General features: G+C 40.9%; 1 protein-coding gene across 5 annotated transcripts in view; it reads right to left on the bottom strand.

Moving 5' to 3' along the window:
- CHD2 (chromodomain helicase DNA binding protein 2) overlaps positions 1–24,991 on the bottom strand; it is a 122,715-nt gene that overhangs the window by 19,193 nt on the left and 78,531 nt on the right. For 4 of the 5 annotated variants that reach the window (XM_042941085.1, XM_042941084.1, XM_042941086.1 and 1 more), the window contains 11 exons: positions 21,931–22,101; positions 20,766–20,941; positions 17,394–17,435; positions 15,950–16,089; positions 11,110–11,248; positions 10,780–10,930; positions 9,518–9,640; positions 8,152–8,280; positions 7,074–7,214; positions 5,209–5,343; positions 184–362 (listed from right to left, as the gene is read on the bottom strand). In XM_042941085.1, the coding sequence (XP_042797019.1) occupies positions 184–362; positions 5,209–5,343; positions 7,074–7,214; positions 8,152–8,280; positions 9,518–9,640; positions 10,780–10,930; positions 11,110–11,248; positions 15,950–16,089; positions 17,394–17,435; positions 20,766–20,941; positions 21,931–22,101 (1,526 nt within the window). The remainder of the gene's footprint in view (positions 1–183; positions 363–5,208; positions 5,344–7,073; positions 7,215–8,151; positions 8,281–9,517; positions 9,641–10,779; positions 10,931–11,109; positions 11,249–15,949; positions 16,090–17,393; positions 17,436–20,765; positions 20,942–21,930; positions 22,102–24,991) is intronic. The other variant, XM_042941087.1, reaches the window with a different exon arrangement.

The following is a 24,991-nucleotide window of genomic DNA, read 5'->3' as shown; positions in this document are numbered from 1 at the left end:
TATTGCAGGAAAATGAAATTGAAGCCTGCAGGTATGTTGCCAATAGATGATTTTTATTGGGGGAAAGATTTTCATTAGGTGGTTATGTCACCCTTTATAAAACAAGAACAGATTCCGCCCCCCCCCTCCCCCCCCCATACACTGTCAAATCAAACAAGGCATTCTGAGACCAAGGCCACTCACCTCCTCCACAGTTTGATGTGCTCCTGGTCTGAGTAGGCTTTAAGGCACTCGGCTATCCGGTCTCCGATTTTCAGCAGGCAATTTCGGGTATGCTCCAGCTGTTCCTGCACATTGAGCCCCTTGTCAGGTTTGTCCAGCTGTTTCAGTGCCTTTTTCACGGGCCTCATCCTCTCTTTGCACTGGAACAGGCCAACAGAGTAGAGATATAAAACACTTGCAGCAAAGACACCTTGTCTTTGGTTCCTGTGCCCTAAATTCCCAGAGAAAACCCGGCCCACTCTCACGCCATGTTACCCTAGAGGAGGAATGGGTTAGAGTCAGGGGAACAAGTGTAAGTATTAAGTCAGGAAAACCTGAGGTGCAGGTCCCAACAGCATCTCTTAGAGTGAAGACCTCTACACCTTTCCTTTATTACAGCTCAAAATGCTTCTGTTTCCTCACCTGCAACAGGGGCATGATAATGCCTCTTAAGTCCATTATGAAGATCCGAGGAGAAGCGAAATTACAGACCTAACCTAGAAACTTCTCACCACCATCTAAACTATCTAAAACTGCAGGATAAAATATTTACAAGTCCTTCAGGCTTATAAGGAACTACGTGGGTAGCTTCCAGATAAAGATGGTGGGCTAAACACCAGAATGATTTTCTCCTCCTGCCCAACTCCACTAACACAACAGTAAAGGGAGGGTCTTAAAAAGAGATAAGCCCATAAAGACAAGGGAAAGTGAGAGAGAAAACAAGAGCCACAAAATATTGGCAGCAAGGGAAATCACTCAACAGACCTAACAGGCGAACCAACCTGGTTTATACTACAAAATTCCCCCCAGAGTCTCTCTAGACACCTCTGCAAGTAGGAGAGGGTGAAAACTAAGAATTGGGTCTTTTCAACAATGCTTAGAAGTAACTGATACCCAGAGTCACAAGAGACGCCCAAATCTCCAACTCTGCCCAGCAAAAGATGTGGAAGTTATTCTCTGGAGAGTAAGAAGGAAAGGTCTCTGAACTGGGCTACGTGGGCACAGCCAAGAGGCAAGGCTGCCGCACTGAAACAGGAGCATATGGACATATGCACACTAGATGAGCCATCACCTGGCCTTCTGCCTCCCAGACTCCAGAATGAAGACAGCCAGGCCTTCGCCCTCCACTCAGGAGATGGGAGGATTCTTCTCCACAAAATCTGACCATCTAAGAGGAGGAACTACACACTGGAAGCCTCCCAAGGCAGCAGCCCTACCACATCACCCATGGTGAGCACTCAAAGTTGATCAGGCTCCACCCACGTCAGATGGCTAGGCCCCTACTCCTAAATATGTGTGCAGACAATGATAACCAAGCCATTTGAAAAAATATCTAACATGAATGATGGAAAACAAATTCAACAGAAATATAAAAACATTCAAGAGAACCATGAAGGGGTGGGGGTGGGGGTAGGGGGGAGATCTGGGAAATAAAACATGACAAGAGAAGTAAAAAGCCTGAAAGAAATAATGTGAGGCATGCCCGGGTGGCTCAGTCGGTTAAGTATCCAACTCTTGATTTCGGCTCAGGTCAAGATCTTATGATCATGGGATTGAGCCCCGCATTAAGCCGTGCAGGGTGTGGAGCCTGCTTAAGATTCTTTCTCTCCCTTCCTCTGCCTCTCTCCCCCACTTGTGCTCTCTCTCAAAAAAAAAAAGAAAAAAAGAAGTAGAAAAGACATAATGTGAGATAAAGTGAAGGGCATCTCCTAGAAAGTAGAATCTAAAAAGCAGAAATGGAAAATAAAAAAGGTAGTAATATTGGGAACCATCCCAAGAGTTCAATATCCAAAACAGAAAGTTCCATAAAGTTAAAACCAAGAATTAGGAGGAAATTACCACAAAATAATTCAAGAAAACTTTTTCGGACACATAGAGAATGGTTGTCAATGGCTTAGATACTTGGCACAACAAACTACTAAGGCACAAGATCATGACATTTCAGAATGATGAAAACCCCACAAACTTCTATCACTCTGTGATAATTCCTTCTGTTTACTTTTCAGAGTTATACCTCAATTTTAAGAAAAAGGACACAAAATAGAAAAGTGTACCACAACCTGGAAGATACCTAGAACAACTGTTATGAGTAACAAATAAATCATGAATGTATAAAGGGCACTATAGAAAAGGTAAGAACAAACAAATTACCCTAAAATAGGCAAAGGAAATGCACAGGCAATTCATTAGAAACATGAATGCCTAACAGATACGAAAACAAGTGTTCACCCATGCCACTGATCAATAGTTCATAGTTCTCAGATAAGCAAAAATTAGGAAGTCAGAAATTACCAAGTGTTTCTAAGACTGGGAAGCAACTGGAACTCAAGTTCACTGTGAAAAGGAGTGTATAAATCTCCATAATTGCTTTCAAGGTTAATTCAACAGTACCTAGGAAAGTGATGGGTGTGCATGCAAGCCCTAGGAAGACCCAGAACTAGAGAAACGTTTACATGTGTAAATGAAAATATTTACATTTTTTGGGGTGCCTGGGTGGCTCAGTTGGTTGAGCATCCAACTTCGGCTCAGGTCATGATCTCGCAGCTCGTGAGTTCAAGCCCCGCGTCAGGCTCTGTACTGACAGCTCAGAGCCTGGAATCTACTTCGGATTCGTGTCTCCCTCCCTCTTTGCCCCTAACCCACTCGCATTCTGTCTCTGTGTCTCTCAAAAATAAATAAACATTAAAAAAATTTTTTTAATAAAATATTTAAAACAATTTTGCTATTTTTAGTAGTAAACATTTGGAAAACCTCAAGGTTCATCTACAGGAGAAACCATGAATTATAGAAGTCTTAATACAGAATAATACGAAAAAAATTATTTTAATTTTTAATTTTTTTGTTAAGCAAGCTCTACATCCAACGTGGGACCTGAACTCTAGACCACGAGATCGAGAGTTGCATGCTACACCAACTAAGCCAGCCAGGCGCCCCAAAAGTTTAAACTACTAACATGGATAAACCTCAAAAAATAGAGATGCTGAGAGAGGAAAATCAAGTTACATGACATACACAGCGTGGCATTTATATCAAGTCTTTGAATATGGAGAGCAAGATAATGTGCTGCGTATGGAACTTAGGAGGCTGTGCAGTAGAACAGTTAAGAACCCAGGCATTCATGCCCAACTGTCTGGGTCAAACCTCTGTGCCACATCTTAACTGTGGTGACACTGGACAACTTATGTGACTCTCTTTACCTTATTTTTTAGTAAGTAGAGTGGAGATAACTACCTACCTCATAAGATTGTTGTGGAGAAAAAGACCTAAATGCACACAAACAGTGCCTGGCTGTTTATGTGACCCATTATGGTCTTTATAGACAAACAAAAGTCCTAAAACTCTCAAACCAAGCACAAGAATGACAACTGGACCTAAAACCACCCTTATTCCTGGGGAGGTAAGAAAGGAGAGGTGTGGGTTTAGAGTCAGAAACACCAGGGACTTCAACTTTACCCTCAGTCTTAAAAACTCACATTTGACAAGGCTTCAAGGTACCTGTATCAATGTCTCTCGTATTCTTTACATTTTTCTACATTTTTTAAGGATTTCATAATCCTTAGCACGATTAAAAGAGCCAATATGTAAGATCATTCTGAAAACGAAAATGGTACACAGAAGCACTAGCTGGGGTTTCCTCTCAGAAATACTGGGCTAAGGACAAACCAGGATACAGATCAGATGGCTGGCTGTACAGTGAACTTACCCCTTTCAGATAGCTTAAATACTCAAATACTGATGTATCTTTTACTTTAGAGATACTTCTTCAGATACACTTCTTACACCTAAGTGTACTTGACATAAGAAAGTAGTCCCCATCAGAGAGCTCAGGGCAGAACAGTAACAGAGGAGTAAGATAAATGAGAAGGAAGAATAAAAAATAGATATGTGTGTATAGATTTGGGGGGAACACAGAGACAGGAGTAATGAGAAGACTACCTTACAGGATGAGGTCAGTATCCTACCCTCTGCTGCCACACAGCAGGAGTATTTTGAGATTTGGAAGACCAGGTTCTCTTTGAGACTGAATTAACTGCTCTAGCGAGCTGTGATTTATGCAAGGTTGGGCAGAGGAGGTGAGGGGACTCATGGAGCACACAGTCCAGTGAAGAACCTGCAGCTCCGGTGAGGGGCTACGGTCGCCCTTAAGGACACACTGGACTGTTTTCAATCCCACATGAGACCTGGGCCGTGACTTAGCCCCTAGCACCGCAGTATAGAGCATGGAAGGTAACACCAGGCTCACCACTGCTCCAGTGCACTCAGCCAGGACCCCGGCCGCGTCTCATGTCATGCTGTCCCCTTGTTCTCACCACACAAGCCACAGTGGCCTTCTGTAACCCCCTTACTGCACCATAGGCAGTTCTGTCACACAGCCTTTGTGCATGCTGCTGCCTTGCCCTGGCACGTTCTTCTCTGCCCTCGTCTCCTGTGACTTCTTCCTCTTCCTTCAGAACCCAATTTGAACATCACCTCCTTAAACATGCCTTCCCAATAGCCTCTGCCTGGGTCCGCTCCCCTTCTCACAGGATCTTCAGAGAATCTGCTGTCCCTCCCGCACGTCCCCATCACAGTAGCACAAGCACAATCTATGTGCCTATCTGACTATCTCCCCCACTCAAATGTAAAGTCTGCAGTGACAGAAACAGTCCCCTTTGCAACACAGTAGGTTAACTCCAGGGGCTGGCACACAGAAAGTATTTAGGAAATGTTACCTCAGTTAACACTAGGGTTTCCCAAATGCCTCTAAGGGCCGCTTGCAGCCTTTCTGAGTGGGAGCACAAGATATGAAATCGATCCCCCAAACTCTCTCCCCAGAGAGTGAGTAAGAAAATCTCTTCCTTCCAGCCTGTTCCAGAGCAAAAGGTCTTCAGACAGTAGAAGCAATGTGTTCCAAAGTAATATGCAAACACTCAGGCCAACTGCGGTTGTGTGGCTGACCTGAGAAAGACGGAGCCACGGCAAGCACTGTGGCCAAACACACCAGCACCCCTCAATTTTAAGACTTACTATGCTGAATGTCTCCTGGTCCAGATCATCGTCCTCATCCTCTCCAATGGGGACAGGCTCACTTCCTGCTGTAATATGGACAGGACCCTGAGATCGCTTTGATTTACTTGAAGATTTGGCATCACCACCTTTAGGCTTTTAAAAAAGAGTTACAAGGAATCATTGTCATTTGTGCAATCCTGCCTTGTAAGCTGGACTTCTTACCTATGTCACATCACTCCAGTGGGGAAATGTGACGGACTCAGTTTATAAAAAGGGTAAGATGAAGTCTTCAGAAACACCATGTAATCAAATCTACACAATTAACAAATGGCTTAATCACACATCATTTCCATTTCTTTCTCCAAAAAACCAATTATAACTTCAGCTTCAGAACAATGCTATTTTGGCTTCTATCCCCTCACCATAAAATGCACAAAAACGTCATCAACAGGCTAAGATTATAAATTGCCAAAGCTCTTGTAAAGTATCATGTAGCAACTTTTATTAAGAGCTTATGAACATACACTTTGATCAAGAAATCTGTATTAACTTTAGTACTGTAAATGACTGAAATGCACACAAATCCACATGGATAAATCTCATTTATCCATGAAAGGATGCAGAAGGATGGATATACATACTTATACACTGACTTCACGTATGAACATTTGAAAACCTAATAGTATGCTTTGTTTACGATTCTTTAATACATGGTAAAAGTATAAAAACACAGATAGGAAGGTTTCAAACCATGAGAGGAAAAAACAGGAAGGCAGAGTCAGGAAATCAGGTAGAAGGAATGGAGGGGGCTTCAACAGTGCCGGTAAGGTGTGCACAAAACACAAAATACACCAGCCAAACAAAAGGCACTTGGAATAAACATGAAAAAATGTTGGTAACAGTTATACATGGGTGGTGGATGAGTGGATGTTTGGTACACTGTTCCTCGTGCTTTTATTTTGGAAATGTTTCACTTAAAAAAAAAAAAACTGAGTATCTTTCTGCGGGAGCACAGATGCAAAGGTATCTGGCACAGGTTTTCCTAACATAAAAAATTTCAAAGTGATTTCAATATGGGAAGCTTAAATTGCTTCCAAGATATATAACCAAACAGAACCTTCTTTATTCAAAGTGATTTTAACACTTATTCACTTGGAATGTTGTTTCTGATGTACTGCTGAATTTGGGAGAAAGGACTACCCAAAGAGTCTGAGTTGATCTTCATTTTATACTCATCCGTATAAAACAAAAGTTCAAAAGGGACTCATCAAGAAATCTACTACAGAGATCACTGGATGATGGGATTATAGTAGATATTTGTTTGTATGTTTTAATGATTAAGAGTGAATTACAAAATAATTTCATCAGAAGTCAGCAAGCATACAAGCAACACTCTACCAGAAGTCTGTGGTTTAGAATTAACTTCTTAAAACTCCCAAAGCAAAGGTTCTAGAATAGCAGCGTTTTTCATCCATTTCTACTCTAAACACTTCATTGGATATATTTGGTTCAACTCCTAAACCCGTCAAATATTCAAATTCATCTATGGATTATATTCTTCTACCATGAACGTAAGAACATATTTCAAGTCATTACCTGTGAATGCAGATTTCTCTCACCTGTCCTATGTCATTCAAAACTTCCCCTCTGAAATGTTATGAGAGATCAAAGGCCTTCTATATTAAAAAAAAAAAAAAAAAACCCAAACTGCACATTCCCCTCTCTGTAAGAGGAGGTGCGAGCATCCCCCTGACAACCCCACCCTTCCTTCTTAGATGTGCCCATAAAGAGACGATGATTTCCGGACCCTCAAACCCCATTCTAAATCCTAGAAGAAATTTCAGAGGCTGTGGGTATCTCAGTAAGTAGAAGGACACTGATACCTTCTCTTTCTTATCTTTTGACTTCTTCCTCTCCTTGTCCCCTTCTTTGTCTTTCCTAGAACTCATTTGTTTCTCCTTGTTCTCCTTGTTCTCTTTCTTCTTCTGTTTCTTTTTCATTGGACTTTTTTCTAAGCCATCATCCTAGAAAACAAACAGGGCTATGAGCTTTAGCCACAAACTTTGTATCTACTCGCCTACTTTCTAGAGAGAGGAGCAACCGTCTGCATTGGTTCATCACTACATCTACACTTGGAAGCTTGTTTTCACGCTTACAGCCTTAATGCATGCACTCACACAACTCTAAACTCCCCAATGATAAATAACCAGTTAAGCCTGGAGCCGCAGATGCTCTTGACTCACATCTCTCTAATTCTCACAGCAACCCTTCAACCAGAGGCATTATCATTCCCATTTTACAGACAGAAAAAACTGAGGCCCAGAGATGTTATATACCCGCCACCTAGTAACTGTCAAGGTTGTTAGTTTTTGAATTCGCGTATGCATGACAAACCCATGCCACTTTCTGCACTCACTGCTGATCCTCTTGGAGCTAATCTCAAAGTGCCATCACACCCAAAGGGAAACGACATAAAATCCCATAAAGTTGTTACTCCCTGAAACAACACACCAAATGCTACCAATTTTTCAGTTTGCTCAGGCCAGAGGTCTCACAAGCTGCCAGGCCCCGGGCCAAACCTGACCCACAGAAGCGTTCTGTTAGCCCACGACGCACTGAACAGCAGAGCCGCTGCCCCTCAGCATCAGGCACAAGGCCCCTGGTGAGCCACAGTCCCTACCACTCCCTAACCTTTCTCACCGCAAGGCTTGGTGTCATGTGCCATTTATCACTTCACCTTGCACGGGTCCCTTCATTTACTTCCACTATCTAGGACTCTGCAATGGCCGACTTAAATGAACCGATTCCCCTCTCACGGGTTAAGCAAAGACATATAGATTCTATTTTCACTTTATTGACTCTGCATATAAACCAAACACATCTTGAATGGTTTTATATATACCAGTTGGCAAAATAAATGTAGCCTACAAGCAAACTGTCAACTGAAATCCAGCCACATACCTTTACTTCTCCCTCTTCCGATGGATTGTCTGAGTGTCTAGGTGATGAAAACTCAATCCCATGCTCATCTTTCAGCCTGGGCTCTTTGTTTTCTTTCTTTACTCGAGGCTTCCGCTTCTTTAATTTGGCCTGGAAGAGAGAGAAAATGATGTTAAAACCACAAATCAAGTCCCTTAAAAAGCATGACCAGGTAACATTAGGACTCTTCGGAGCAGGAGCAGTCATACAATTCAAACAAGAAGATTCAAAGGCAATTCAAAGCATGCAACTTATTCTACCTGGGGGAAAAAAAAGGAGAACAGTCGTGTAGGCCCTATACAGGTCCCTATGCCACATAAAAGCCTCCACATCCTTGGACCTATGGATTCCAGTATTTGGAATTCACACTAAAGATAGAATACAGAAGAAGGAAAAGCACCTTTATGCACAAAAATACCAATAAATTTAATGTGAGACATAACAGTGACATTTGAAAATCGAGAAGTACACTCTATCTAAATACTAGGAAAAAGGTTAAAATATGGATCCACTCCAACATGGTTCAGAAATCTACAAGTATAAACATGACTTAATCTGTCCCTCCAGAACCTAATGTACACTTCATACTCAACATGCTATCTGGAGAATGGCACTACTTATGACACTATAACATTAAAAATGATCAGAAATGAAATGTGACTTTATATAAAATTTGTTTTGTTTATAATACAGGGAAACGAATGCAAACGGCAGAGCTCTCAGAGGACTAGGAACCAGCACCCACAAAGGCTGCTAGTACCAAATGTAACCTCTCTCCTCCTCACTGTGATTCTCATTTGAAATGAAAAATTGGGAAAATAAAAGCAGATTAAGGTTTAGATGAGTTCACTGGCAACTCTGCTGGTATTCTTCACCTGGTATTCTGCAGCTAAGGCAGTCCTAACTGAAGGCCAGTTTCTGAATCCACCGAATCCATTAACCATCCATTAGACCTACGGGACCCATCATTCAAGCAGCCCAGAGTTAGCTACACCAGGTAAACCTGGTGGTACTCATACAACAACCGGCACCCTGTTCCAAAATTGAGGAAGCAGCATAAAGAAACAGTAAAAGCATATGTCTGGAGTGGGGCTGGGAGAGGTGAGGACTGTTTTGAGGCAATACTGGAGGACAGTGGGCTTGTAAGAAAGGTGCCAAGATGTTTAGGTCAATTACCGAATGAACTTTTCTATTATTACCAACCAAAACATCATTATTGCACCCTCAAAAGCAACACCTGACTATGGAATGTGCCTCCTGGAGAGGGCAAGCATCCCTTCTCCTACCTAATTCTGCAGGGTTGGAGCCTCGGCCCGCTGAAGGATGCCCGGTCGGCTGCCCCACTCACCTCTTCCCCGCCCGTCACAGCCCCCTTCTTCTCCAGACTCTTCCTGAGCAGCTTCAGCAAGTAGTCCGCCCGGGTCTGCAGCTGCTTCCCCTGCGGCTTTTTATCCGTCTCCACGGGCAGAATCTTCAACAGGAAAGGAAGAGAAGCACCCGCCACCACCCATGTCCCGGTTAGTGGATCCAGATACACAGAAACAACAAAGAACTGAGCAGTCCTTTCCCTCCCCAACCACCCGAAATACAGATAAAACCTCAGATCCTATCTCACGTCCATGGCTCCCGGTCACTGAAAATCCCTCATGAGCCGTTCTCGTTTTACAAAATGGGATGGAGAAATCCAGCTCTCCCACTGGCTCCTACCTGTGCTGTTAACAGGGTAGAACAACTCAGGTAGGAGGGGCTTGTTGGCTTCATCTGCTAGAGCATCCCAGCCGTCGTGGATTTCCTCCTTCCAGGAGCAGGGAATCCCTGGAGCTAGGTTAAAGCTTCGTTTTAGATTGAAAATGCTTCTTAGAGCATTGCCGGAGAGCACTGAGCTATGCCAGGACGTGGTCCGTCCCTGCTACCACGGTGGGACCTCTCGGGCCAGACTGGATTTGGTCTCAGTGCTTATGGCAGGGTGCTGTCACCCTCTCAGAACACCACACGTGGGATGAGCATTGTTTGACGTGCCAGGAAAAGCCCTGCCAGGAGCACAACGTGGAGCGCGTCCTACTAAAGTTTGAGCCAGTCAGCTTTCCCTGCTTACAGCTCTGAGCACGGCCTCACTGTCTGGTAGCCTGACTGCAACGGGTAGGGTGGGAGGCTCGATTTTGTGGGAGACGTACAGCCAAGGTTTAATCCCATTACAAAAAACACCAAGGTGTGGCTCACTCTGTGTGCAGAATGGAAATACGACTGCTTCAAATACAGTTTTAAACAGGCGGCCAACAATTAAGGCCGAAGAATCCTTGTATTACTAATAATCTTACCCTGGTATTTGTTGCAATGACATTTGATGTACCTTCAAGAAGAATTAGAATTTTAAGATTTCTCCTGTGATTTCCCCAAAATCTCACCTGGCTATTATCTTCATCTATGTAACAGTGCCCCAGTCCACCAAAGATGGTAATATTCCCCAAAACAAAGAAATCCCAGGAATTTACTACTGTACTAATTTCGAATTTGATCCCCCACCCCCCAGAAAATAGTTAAAAATAAGTTATCAAAAAATATGTATTATTCAACAAATCTGGAAATCTCCAGCATCACAGATTTACTTACTTTGTCAGTTAACTTAAGCTCTGGATCCGTTTTAATTAACTCCCAGTTTCCATAGCCATGCTCATAAATTCCCAGGAGTAAACGTGAATCATCCTCTACCCCCCACTCGACATCGAAATGTGCAGCTTTCACTCGACAGGTTAAGCAGTATCTAGAGGGATTTCAAAAACAGGAGGACATGAGAGGGGGGCCCTTTCAAATTTGGGACACAAAGTATCCTGATGCATTTTACAAAAGACAGTGAAAGCATGACCTGACAATCCATGACTTAACCCCAAATCCACTTTCTTACAACACAACCACTCATGAGTGTGCACAGGATAGACTCACTTTTTTTTTTCTTCAGGGTCCACGGGGATAGATTTATGCAGCATCTCAAACTCTTCCTCATGTTGTATAATGGATTTCACATTAACCTGAACCCCAGATATTTTGATTGTTGGGCCTCTCTTTTTCCCTGGTCCTTTCCCTGAAGAACACCAATTTGACATCAGTTAAGTGAGAATTTGCTGGAGTTCCAACTCTTATTCACTAGAAATCGATCTGTGGCTTATTGTTATAGTTCAAAGATATAATCTAAAATCAAAAGTTTCTCAATTAATGTTTATAAAGTAGCCTCCAAATAATTCAGATTTTTAAGATTTAGGATTTTTTTTTAATCCACTGGTATTTATAATTCTCTTTTAACTTTCCTGTTTGTTTTATACTTTGGTTATAAAATTAAAAGTAAAAAAGAAGATTTGGAAGGATGAATAGTAATACTGATTTCTTTCGTTTTCTAACTATCCTCTTAACAATTCAAGAAAACTTGAAATTTTTTTTATGTTATTTATTTTGAGAGAGAGAGACAGACAGACAGACAGACAGACAAAGAGAGTGCAAGCAGGGGAGGGGCAGAAAGAGGAGAGGAAGAATCCCAAGCTCACAAACTGAGAGACCATGACCTGAGCCCACATCAAGAGTAGGACACTTAACCGACTGAGCCACCTAGGAGCCTCAAGGAAACTCCAGTGTTACAAAGATGATCTTCTCCATGAAAAAAGTAGATCAAGTTAATACCAACTGAAATGATGAACATAAGGTGTCATGGAAAGACTTCTTTAGCCCTAGTGCCAGATTAAAATAATCCTAGAATTAAAGATGAAACCCAGTCAAATCTAGTCATAGTCCAGCACAAGATGATGACACTTGTCTATGAAAGAAAAAAATGGCTCAGAGCCTGAAAAAAAGATTTCTTTTTTGTTAACATTCAAGTTGATGAAATGATGCTATGATTATAAACCATTATTTAGATACTCTTCTGTAACCCACTAGAATTCACTTGCAAATGCTATTCCCAATACAGAAGAGTTGGAACAGAATGTGAGGAAGTGGGAAAGGCACTTCTCTAAAACTCAGAAATCTGGATTTATTCCCAAATCTGCACATAGTACCCCTTCCTCCCTTCCCTTTTCTCATTCTCACTTCTAGTTATTAACCTGAGTATCAGTTTCCCCACCTTAAAATAAAAGGATTACAACAGAAATACGGGCAAAGGACAGAGACAACTCACAGAGAAGCAAATACAAATGATTCCTAAACATTTGAAAAATACTCAACCTCACTCACAAGAAGAAAAATGCAAATTAAATATATATGCATACCATTTCTTTTTTTTAATTTTTTTTTTTAACGTTTTTTTTTTTTATTTTTAAGACAGAGAGAGACAGAGCATGAACGGGGGAGGGTCAGAGAGAGAGGGAGACACAGAATCGGAAGCAGGCTCCAGGCTCTGAGCTGACAGCTCAGAGCCCGACGCGGGGCTCGAACTCTCGGACCGCGAGATCTTGACCTGAGCCGAAGTCGGCCGCTCAACCGACTGAGCCACCCAGGCGCCCCGCCATTTCTGACCTATCATGTTGAAAAATTCAAAAATTTGAGAAAATTATGTTGGTGAGACCAAGAGACCAACACCCTCATTCAATGCTTGGTGGGAGAGAATGGTGCAAAATGGAAAGCATACACAATTATCTACCACAACACTGTAAAGCAAAAGATTATACAGCTGAATGTCCCTTAACATATGGTATATCAGTAACAGATTATGCAAGTCTTAAAAAGAATAAAAATCAGGCAGTGGGAAAAAGATGAATCATTTTTAATTGTATTGAGATATACAGTAACCATACAAAAAATAAACAAAATTGGGTAAGTCCAAGTGGGTCAGAGATATAAAAGTAAATGAAATCATACAAGAGGAGAAAAAGTCACAGTGAATTCCTTTTTATTCTGGGAGTAGAGGAAATGTTTTTAACGGACTCAAAACCTAAACACAGTAAGGTAAAAAGACTGATACATTTGATTATATAAAAAATTTAAGTTTTCTTAAAATGCCATAAGCAAAGTAAAAAGACACATTACAAACTATAGGGGAAAACCAGGAACTTCCATCAGAAAAAGAGATCCTAAAAATTAAGACCAACAGCTCAAAAGAAAACAAAGTAGAAAATGGGTGGTTCACAAATGGCTCTTAGAAAAACCTTACTCATTAAAAGAAAAACAAGACACCATTTCTCACCTATCATCTTGGCAAAAACCCAACCATTTGACAATATCCTGTTTGTGAGGCCTGTAAACACCACCAATATCCATTGCTGGTGGCAGTATAAATGGTACCAGACGGTTGGAGGAGAATTTAGCAAATTCCAACCAAGTCATACTTCCCCAGGACCCAGCAAACCCCTTCCAGAAACCAATCCAAAAGATACGCTGGCAGAGATACGAAACAGCATATCCATTAGACTACAAATTCACTGTGGCTTTCTTTAAAATGGCCAAAGACTGGGGCGCCTGGGTGGCGCAGTCGGTTAAGCGTCCGACTTCAGCCAGGTCACGATCTCGCGGTCCGTGAGTTCGAGCCCCGCGTCAGGCTCTGGGCTGATGGCTCGGAGCCTGGAGCCTGTTTCCGATTCTGTGTCTCCCTCTCTCTCTCTGCCCCTCCCCCGTTCATGCTCTGTCTCTCTGTCCCAAAAATAAATAAAAAACGTTGAAAAAAAAATTTAAAAAAAAATAAATAAATAAATAAATAAAATGGCCAAAGACTAAAAACAACCCAAATATTTGTTGCTCGGGAACAATGAAGTCCGAACTAACATTTACTACATGGCGGAGCACTGCAATTGCAAAAGGAAGGAGTGATCTCCGCACGTGAAAATACGAGGAACACAACAGGGGAAAGAAACACACACACACACTGAAATTCTTACAGAGAAACAGTAAAAAGATAAACCCTAAAGTATTATTAGAAACACCGACCTATGGGGGAAGAAGAAAGCAGGACTGGGGGCTGGGATGAAAGTAAGATTCTCTAAATGAAACTTGTTTCAGAGTTTTGGAGCTTTGGACCATGTAAATGAGATTTAAGTCAACATGAGAAAAGCAACCCCTGAAAGTTGAAAATAAATGAAACTTAAAGGGGTTGCGCTATTAAGTGGGTGAGCTAACAGCAGAGAGAAAAGAAGAACTTCAAATAATTTTAAAACACAGTATTTTGACCGCCCAGAGCCAGTGGGATGAAAAAAAGCAAAGAAATCAAACTTTGAGGAGTAAGACTGGTATCGATATTCAGAAATGTGTCCAATGTAGGATAAGACAAATACATAATTATGTTAGCTTTTTTAGGAACAAAAATTTCCCGCTTAAGGAAAGAGTTATCGACAATCTTACATCTGAATGAGAAATGTCATCCTGAACCCAGAGTTCATGGCAAATACAGATAGGGGCAACAAGTTACCCAATGGCAGGAGGAAGCAATTAACCGGAGCCAGAATGAGAACATGAATCAAAAAAGAGGGATGTGGGAGGCAGGGAACGGTTACAAGGAAATCTCACCAAAATATACTGGGAGATAGGAATAGCAAGGTACAGAACATGTGCTGCATTTTTGTGGGAATAAGGGGGAAAATATCATCTATTCATTTTTTGTAATATGTATTTTCTTATTTCTAGAAAGATACAAGAAACAGGGTACCCGTTTTTAAATTTTGAACCCTGTGAATGTAAAATTTATTCACAACAATTACAATGAAAAAAGAAAACACTGTAAACTTAAAGTTTATTCTTGGGTGTATTCTGAGTGCTATAAAAACACGAACTGGGATCACTGTCCAAACCACTTAAGTTTCTTTCACAAAAAAGGAAAAGACATCTAAAGAAATTTTTGACTCTACTGAAGACATTTTAATTTTTTAGTATTTATTTTTGAGAGAGAGAGAGAGAGAGCGTGTGTGAACACATGCACACATGTGGAGGTGGGGCACAGAGAGAGGGAGACACAGAATCTGAAGCAGGCTCCAGGCTCTGAGCTGTCAGCACAGAGCCTGACAGGGGGCTCAAACTCACGAACCATCAGATCATGACTTGAGCCGAAACTGGACACTTAACTGACTGAGCCACCCAGGCGCCCCATCTGACTGAAGATATTTTAAAATTCTACTACTTTCGATAATGCCCTTAAAAAAATCTAAAGCCCAAATACCTCTTCACTGATCTTAGCTAACACTGCAAGCCAGACAACATGCTAATAGGCACTTTTCAGGTATGGGATTACGCAGTAATCGTTCTAACCTCTGAGGCTGGCACCGTTACTCTCAGCAAATGAGACCATTGACAGGGTATAACTTGTCACGCATAACTGTAACAAATTCTAGTGCCACGAAAATCTCGCTGTAACAGAAATGTTTACAATATTCATCTCCTATTTTATTTATTCCACTTCTCTAATCCCTTTAAGTCTGCCACAACACAACTCATGTTTGTATATCCCAGATAATTAGAGATGATCGTTGTCAACAAGGTCCTCATTTGTAGCTGAAATACAGATGTATACAGTCAGCTCTGCCCACTCAGGGTTTTAGAGCGTTAACACAAATCTAAGGTTTCTGGAGCAACATCAGAAGAAAGCACTCACGCTGTTCATTACCTCCACCTTCTGCAAATCAACTTCGTTTGTGAGTTGAGCTCTGGGATCTCACAACACTGAGCTCACAGAAAGGAAGGTCAGAATACACACCTCAAAGGATTAGGGATGCATGGGATAGAAGTCTGTTCTTCAAAAACCAGCCCCTTAGCACAATTCCCATTCCCAAGTGCCAGGTCCAGGAGAACCATGGGCAGGGACTTGCTGACTTACCCTCGCTGGCATTTTCTTTCAGCTGTTCTTCATACTCCTGCATTGCTGATACACAGCTGTTGTGAATCAGCTCACCCAGGCGTTTCAGATCCGCTACGGACTTATCTACCAGTTCTGCATCGCGGGCTATGCACTCCAGCCTGAGGAAGGACAGATATGGGGACAACATCAAGGCCCTGTGGCCACTGTTCTAATGTCACATGAGCTACCACCTGGTCCCCTATATGCTTGCTCCTGCCAAGACATCTTTCTCTCCTTTCCTCACTGGTTGTGTCAAGGCTCCACCAAGAGCCCTCCAACAGTGACTCAGGGCTAATGTACGCATTCCATCATTAAGAACTGTGCCTTGGAGTAGTTCACAAAACAAAGTAATTTCAAAAAACACAGGGGAAAGGAGTCGGCTTCCTTTACTAACTAGATGGGCTGTCTGACAATGGTAGCAGGTCAAGTGCCAAAAACTGCACTACTCTGCTGCTTTGGACAAGCTCACAATCCTTTCTCCAGCCCTACTCTCATTCATTACAATATTCCTAGAAGCAAAGTACAGTTACTGCTACAGTATGTTTCACTGATCTCACATGAAGCATGCAAATACGTTAACGTCTAAAAATCAGTCTGCCCAAAGGAGCTAGACACACTTTCCCAGACCCTGATGATTTTTATGGTACCAGGCTCAAAGACCAGCATTCTGACCTGGAGGATCAGCAACAATCCTGGGAAGGTGCACCTGACTTTCTTGGTTTCACTGTTGCTACGGCTACACGTCACTGCTTCCTCTCCAAACAGGACAAAAAACACACAGGCTTGTAATGTTCTACTACTCCAGAAGTTTATCAGGAATAAGAGAAAGGAATCTGGTATTCCCTTCAAATCAGTACTATTATTTATAGGATATATTGCTAATTCTGGACAAAGTACTAAACTAGGTTGAAAGAGTCTTGCTGAAATCCAACTTCTGAGTTCATTTTCAGAATGCACGTAAAATAATGAAATAGTAATGACAGTCAACCTTTAGTAAGTTACAACTGGAAAGGTCTCAAGCTATTTGCATTTAATCCTCATGACACCCTATTAAGAAGAAGACTACAAAATCACAAATGTACATTACTGAATAAGAACTAGGCTGCAAATAGTTACTACATATATTCTTTCAAATGGAATTATGTGAGCATCGCTTCTGGAAATTATTTCTTTGCATTACAGTTTTGAATGTACTTGCTACATCTTCCATTCCAGCAAAATCTCTCTTCAGATGGTCATCTCTGTCGTCCCTCCCCAAAAGGCTGTGTACAATCACACAACACGCTAATATTTGTTAAAAAATGTTTCCAGGAAAATAAATGTTCTTAGCGTTAGTACTAAATGGAAAGTAGTGCCTCCCCCCCCCCAAAAAAAAACCCCTGCTACATAATAAAAATGAAAAACAGGTGGATAAGGAGCTTACCGTTCAAGAGGGAGACCAAACTTCTTATATGCCTTGATGAACCTGAGAACAGGATCAATAAAACACATTTAAAAAGAGGCTCTTAGCTCTGCTGATGCAAATACAACACATCCTGTGATGAAACACGTCATACACACTGTCAAAACAGACTGAGCCCAATCCTTGCAACTGCCACTAACTAAAAGAGTGCTGACTGACTCTGAAACTTGTCAACTGAAAATAATGAGTGCTAAAGATGTAGTCAAAGTAAAGATCAATTTTACTCTCAGTGACTGAGCAAGAAACTGAAAAGGGTCATTATAGAGAACAGAGACCTAACTCTAAAAATACCCTTTTTAGAAGGTACAAGTTTGTGGAGTTCAATATGGAGTAAATGATTCAACCACCACAACTCTTGGGATAAGACTCCAATATGGCTAACCTCTCTATTCAGTTCAATACTGTTACTATCGATTCCACATGGTAATATTTTTTATTCTTTTCTGGTCAATAACACAACTGTAAGATTTTTAAGACTGCCTCAAATACTTCTGGGAACAAGGCAAAGTAAATACATGATTTAAAAGTTCTTAGGCAAAACTATTTTGGAAACTCTACTGACTCCTCCTGTGCGACCTTATCTGCAAACAAAAATCCAATCGATCCACAAATCTCTACCCTTAACTGTGTTCTATGCTGGCTCATGTGTCATCTGCTTCCCTCCCAACAGCTAAAAAGCAGGATGTCATGATACATCATAGTCCTCACCGTAATCTGCCACATCACTAAAATCAGACGTTTAACCGACTGAGCCATCCAGAGGCCCTCATTCATTCATTCTTAAGTTTTATTTATTTTAAGAGAGACAGCAAGCATGAGTGGGAGATGTGCAGAAGCTGACACGAGGCTCAATCTCATGAACCAGGAGATCATGACCCGAGCCAAAATCAAGAGTTGGACACTTATCCAACTGAGCCACCCAGGTGCACAGCCTCCCGCTCTGTCAGCTGATTTTTTAAAACAACTGCATAAAGCAGTAATTATAAAACTGTGTTGATGGGTTTATAACATGTAAAAATATAACTTGCTTGACAATAATAGCACAGAAGAGGGTTGAGGATTAAAGCTATATTGGAGTAAAACTTTAAGACAGCACTGGAATTAAGTTGATGATACTCCAAACAAAACTGTTTCAAGTTAAGGTACTAATTATAATCTCCAAGAAAACCACTAGGAAAATAACTGAAAACACAGTAAACGAAACTATATGGGAAAATTATGAGAAACACAAAAAAACAAGGGAATTAAAATGATATACTAAAAAGCACCTACATAACACAAAAGTTTGTAGCCCTAGGAATAAAAAAAAAAAAAACAAAACATAAGACATAAAGAAAACAAATGGCAAAATGCAGACATAAATTCTAACTTCTCAGTAATTACATGAAATGCAAATATGATTAAAGACTCCAAAATGAAAAACTTGAAAGAATAGATTTTTAAAATATGATAGAACTACATACTGTCTGTAAGAGACACAACCTAGGTTCAAAGACAGTATACTGAAGTAAAAAAGAGAAAAAGATAGTGTGCATACAATATCCAAAAGGAGCTGAAGTGGCAACACTGGTACAGATTTTTTTTTTTTAATTTATTTATTCGACAGAGACAGAGACAGTGCAAGTTGAGGAGGGGCAAAGAGTGCGGGAGAGAATCCTAAGCAAGCTCCACGCGGCCAGTGCAGAGCCTGACTCGGTGCTCAAACCCACAAAACTGCGAGATCATGACCTGAGCCAAAACCAGAGTCAGACGCTTAACCAACTGAGCCACCCAGTCGCCCCCAGTATCAGATATGTTAAAATGAACTTTAGGACAAAAATCATTATGAGAGACAAAAAAAAGAGAACATCTTATGATAAAAGGGCCAATTCATGCAGATCAGTAAGGAAATGGAAGACTCAGACAACATGGAAACAAACAGGCATAACAAACATCTGTAGAACGTTGTGTCCAACTATCACAGAATATGTTCTTTTTTAAAAAATTTTATTATTTTTGAGAGAGCGAGCGCACGAGCAGGGGAGGGACAGAAAGAGGGGGAGACAGAGGATCTGAAGCAAGCTCTGTGCTGACAGCAGACAGCCCCATGTGGGGCTCAAACTCACGAACCACGAGATCATGACCTGAGCCGAAGTTGGACGCTTAACCGACTGAGCCACCCAGGCGCCCCCACATTCTTTTCAAAATAATACTGAGGGTAGGGAGGCAAGAGGATGTAAGGTATACATATAAGACTACCTACAAATTCAAAATGGTTATGATGATAACATCGTAAGTATGAGAGGACATATACTCTATTCTGTCAATGTTTGCATATATTTACACTGTTCCATAATAAAAAAAAGAAGGAAAGGATAGTTATAACAATTCAGGGGAAAATAAAGACCTCACAGTTTATATTAACTTGGAAGGACTAATTGATATGAAGTATCTTCATACTATTTTCTTCAGCCTAAAATAAAAAACATCATGCAAAGTGGGGGAAAAAATGCTTACAAGCATTTTTGGAGGGCAGATGTGTACGAATTACATACCAACAAATGTGCACTAAGTATGGACACAGACATCTAGCATCAGTTACAAGTGAGAAAAGGATGCAGAACCAGTATGTTGGGTATACTACTAATAAACCAAACCAAACCACAACCAAATGGGTATCTGCTTGATGGGAAGTGAGCTGGGAAGACCAAGGGTATGAAAGTAGCATTATCCATACTGTTTTAATTTTTTACATTCATACTATTTCTTTTATATACACAGACACTTGGGCATGTGTGCATTCTAATCTTTTTTTTTTTTTTTTCTGAGAGAGAGAATTCAAACTGAGGAGAGGCAGAGAGTGAGAGACAGAGAATCCCAAACAGGCTCCGTGTTGTCAGCACAGAGCCTGACACAGGGGCTCAATCCTACAACCCATGAGATCATGACCTGAACTGAAACCAAGAGGCGGGTGCTTAACCAACTGAGCCACCCAGGCGTCCCTGTATTCCTATTCTTAAATAAAGAAAAAAAAAAGAAAGGCTCAGCCCAAGTTTACCTCCAATTATGTCTTTTCTCTTGGCTGGCTGGACTTCCTTTGTGAAAATGCTCAGACTAACCAGAGAACAGAAGAAAACAAAAAGAGCTGAGCAACCAACAAGAGAGTGCTCAGGCGAGGAAAACCCTGGAGAGGGACCATTTTGGAGACTCAGGGAAGGATTCCGTCTCCTGCCTTCCTTGCAGATTGTCAGCCTCTGCCCTCCCTATCTTAAGTGCCAGGAATCCCAGCAGCCCACGGCTCACAGCATACCCTCCAAACACACTCGAGTGAGAGACAGCAGAGCCTCCACCAACCTTCGGATCTCTGCATCGGTAAATCCCTCGACAAGGTCCTTCCGCACGCTTCGGGGGCGCCCCCTGCGCTTTGGCTTCTTGTCATCATCGGAGTCATCGGTCTCACTCTCAGAGGCAGAGGATCTCTGGGCTTGCCTCTTGGACTCAGTGTCAGAGTCACTGTCATTTGTCTGAGCCTGAAAGGGCAAAGTCACACTGTAGCTAGTGCCAAGCACAAGAGGCCAAAGGACCAAAGCCAGCCCATCTTAATTCTTTAGTGCCCGGAACTTTTCATCCTATCGGACACGTCCATTTTCCTTTAAGAAAATAAGGAGGCAGATTTCACATCATGAAGGTAGACCTGCTTGGGATATTCACATTTCCAGAGATATACTGAAACGTAATGCCAAGTGAAGTGGAATAAAACTATCTGAATTGTAGGTTCATGTTTACTTCCTTGGGTAAGTTACTTTACCCCCTTTGTGCTTACGTTTTCCATTTGTAAAATGGGGAGAACAGTACCTCTTATTTGGGTTTTCATGAAGATTTAAATGAGTCAATAGGCACAATAACATGACTATGCCTGGCACACAATTAGTGCTCAATCAACGGTAGCTACTATTACTAATATTCATTTGCTATGACCTTAGCCAAATCTGTTATGTCCAACAAACTGGGTAATAAAACTTGTTCTACCTATATCAATGTTGTTGTAACAATTAAATTAGATGGAGCTTGTAATGGTGCTTTATAAGCTGTGAAGTATGTGTTTGTTCTCTGTTTGCGGTCATATAATCTCTTACGAAGTATTTATACCAAGTGCCATGAACAAACACTTAAAGGCAAAAGGAGGGTGGCTCTAAAAGTCAAAGGCACGGTCAAATAGAACCAAGTTGCTAGGATTACTGGTTCTAATCTCAACAGGAAAATGCACATTTCTGCCAAACTCCAATCCCATCCATCCATCTCACAAAGAACCAATTTATAAAGATCAAATGTCAAACCGGTGCACTCATGAGCAATGCAGAGTGCTCCTTCTCTGAGAATTTTACTCTAAAATATTCCTCCCATGTCAAGGCAACAATGTAAAGCCTCTTTCTTGAATAATCAGTACTTCCATAGTAATTTAATAATTAGTACTTTGCAGAGTAAGAAGCACTTTCCTATCTTGATCTCACTTGATCACCTTTTTAGTGGAACTCCGAATTCGAGGCAACATATAAATTTCTTCTAGCTCCTTCTGACGCTCTTCCTCCTCTACTTTTTTTCTTTGCTCCTCTGGAATGATCTCATCCCAGTCCTTGTGAGGCCGCTCTTCTAGCTCTTCTTCATCTTCCATTGTTGCAAAGTTGGCAACCTTCAAACAAATGGACAACTCATTGCCTGACTGACATTTCCCTATTTCCCAAACACCTTCTGCTAAACCTCCAACTCAGCCAGCATTTTTAATCCAAATAAGACACTGTAATATCAGAACTCCTGTGACATTATATAATCAGATAATCAATTATCTGCTAATCTCTCCCTTATTCTCCCTAAATCATCCTGCCAAACCCTCATCAGAAATATTACTGAGAAATAGGGAAACAGATATAAAGATATAAATTGTCTTAGAAGTTTTATGCAAAGATTTGTTGTTAAGTCATACACACTTAAATATGATACTAACTGGAAAATTTAGAGAGTTACTTAAATACCAATCCATTATGAAATTACAATTCTAAATTATAAATTGCTACTAAGTCGTGCTCATTGGAAATAATGCATAACTCAAAGCAGAAGCAATCAATACCCAACCAGCTGCCTTACTCATTTTTATCCGAAGTATAGAAACTAAAGGTATGCAATGATTTCATACACTCAAAAGTGCACGTTACTCTTAGAAATGAAAACGAGAATACAAAACACAAAAAATTCAAACAAACCTGGAAGAATGTTCCATTTGTGACATATCAAATATTTATTATCTGGCATCGATTTGTACATATGTACACATACATATACGCGTATGTATACGTATTATGTATATGTATATACGTACACCAGAACAAAAATCATCTAAGTGTACGCATTTCAAAGACTCAGACTGTGGCTACACACAGACACATCCTACAGCTCTGGTCAGCCTCTGAGCAGTGGTGGGCAAGCCCCAGACACAGGCTTCACATCCTTTTTACACCTTCCCATCTAGTCTTTAAGGCTAAAATTAAGTACAAAAGAGCTTTTGGAGGTTCCATTCCTCAAAGTCACTTAGAACTGACAGTGAAGCCAGAAGTTTATGACTTTTGGCCACAATTAATTCTAACTTCCACCACAAGATACTGTGGTCTTCAGGATAAGATTTTTATAATTCCAAGGCAAAAACAAGAGGTATAATTTCTTAGACTGAAAATTTAACATTTTTGTTTTATAAAATCATTTGACCAATCTCTTAAATTAAGTACTGTCTGTAATTACTTTAGATCTGACTTTTAAAACAGCTAGATAAAAATAACATAAATGATATAAATATATATGTCAGTGGTTCATGCAGACGGGAAGTGAAGTGGTTAAAGTGCGAAGTGGTTAAAGGCCACACGCTACAGGCCAGACCCCCTGCCTAGGATGTAATCATAACTCTAATATGTGTCACCTTAGGAAATCTACTTAGCCCCTCTGTGCCTAAGATGCCTTATCTATAAAACGAAGAAAATAATATCTATTTCATCCTAGGGTTGTAAAAGGGCTTGAAGTATCCAAATATCAATTACTATTACTTAAGAAAATAGTAATCTTAAGTTATCTCAAAAAAAGCTTACTATCTTTTCCAACATATTAAATTAGGATAAAAAAGGATTTGTGGGAAAAACAAAGTCAATTCAGTTCAAACACTCCAGAAATAAAAAAGCCCCTCTAGGGTAGACAGACTCTTACTGTTAATCAAATCACTTGATCAGGTACTGAAATGTAACAGCCAAAAAGGCTTTAGAAAGGCAAGGGTCACCAGTAATATGCTGACCACTTCTGATTAACCTGTTAATATGCAGAAATTGTTATACCTAAATAATCACATAATATTTTGACCAAATCATCATCATGAAGATTACTTTTTAAAAGAGAGTAGTATTCATAGAAGTGGGAGTCCAGTACAAACAGTAATAATTCACCTTGAGCCTCAAACACACTTACTCTGATCCTTTGGTTTATTCAATTCCTTCTGTGTTCTTCCTCTGAGACAACTTCTACCTGTGGCCAAACTTGGACCTCATCACATACTAGTGCTCCCTTCCCAACACTTCACCCATCTCTCTCACAATCCTAAAGGTTGTACTGCATTTAACCATCACTGGAACCTTCAGATGTCCCCTGCTTCTCTAACCTGTATGGAAGCAGCCCATAGCCAATCCTTTCAACCATGTTCTCACTCAAATTCAGGAAACTTTTGCCACGTGGACAATCCTCAGTATCGCAAGCCAATCTCCCACCTTGGGACCACCAAATGAACCAATCCCTCTGGCCTCAAGTACCACTGGAGGAAGTCATATGACCCTGCTGACTGGCTCCAACTTGAAGTCCTATCTTCTAAATTCAGCTCACTTCTCCCTTCAGTTCCTCCCGTAACTCTTGGCCCCACCTACGGCTGTCTCAAATCATTTCTACTTTATTCACTTACTGGTAATTAGAGTCACCAAGGAAGGAATCCCACATCTTCTCTCCCCTCCTAGACCCTGAAGCGTACCTTCCTTTTTCTTTTGAAGGCCAACTCCACCACCATGTTTTTGATTATATCCCTTCTACTCTCTTCTAAGGCAATGTGTTATCAAATTTTCCTTCTTTCCTTAGAACCTCCAATATCTCCCTATTCTCAAGCTCTTTCCTCAACCTAAAGACATAACATCTTTCAAAACCCTTGCCTTCCTTGACTCTTCTATCCTCATAAATCACCTTCACTACACTCTTTATAAGCTTTTAAATTAAGTCTATACTCAATGCTGCCACCTCCTTCCTATTCATCTGGTGCCCAGCTTCTGCACTTAGATCTGACCTCATTTAATTTTGTTGTATCAGACACCACTCCATATTGCTCTTAAGAAAAAAAAAAAAAAGCCACCAAGTCATCAAGAGCTTTCTGTCACCTTCTGTTTCATACCTTTGACCTCTTTTGTCATCTGATTCTATTAATGTCTCTCCACAACCCCTTCCACACTTTCCAGAGCTCCACACTATCTGCTTCTCCACATATCTCATTGACACATATTCTGAGCCCC

This window comes from Panthera leo, chromosome B3, assembly GCF_018350215.1.
Source record: "Panthera leo isolate Ple1 chromosome B3, P.leo_Ple1_pat1.1, whole genome shotgun sequence".
Taxonomy (NCBI): domain Eukaryota; kingdom Metazoa; phylum Chordata; class Mammalia; order Carnivora; family Felidae; genus Panthera; species Panthera leo.
This window is presented reverse-complemented; position numbering and strand designations above follow the sequence as displayed.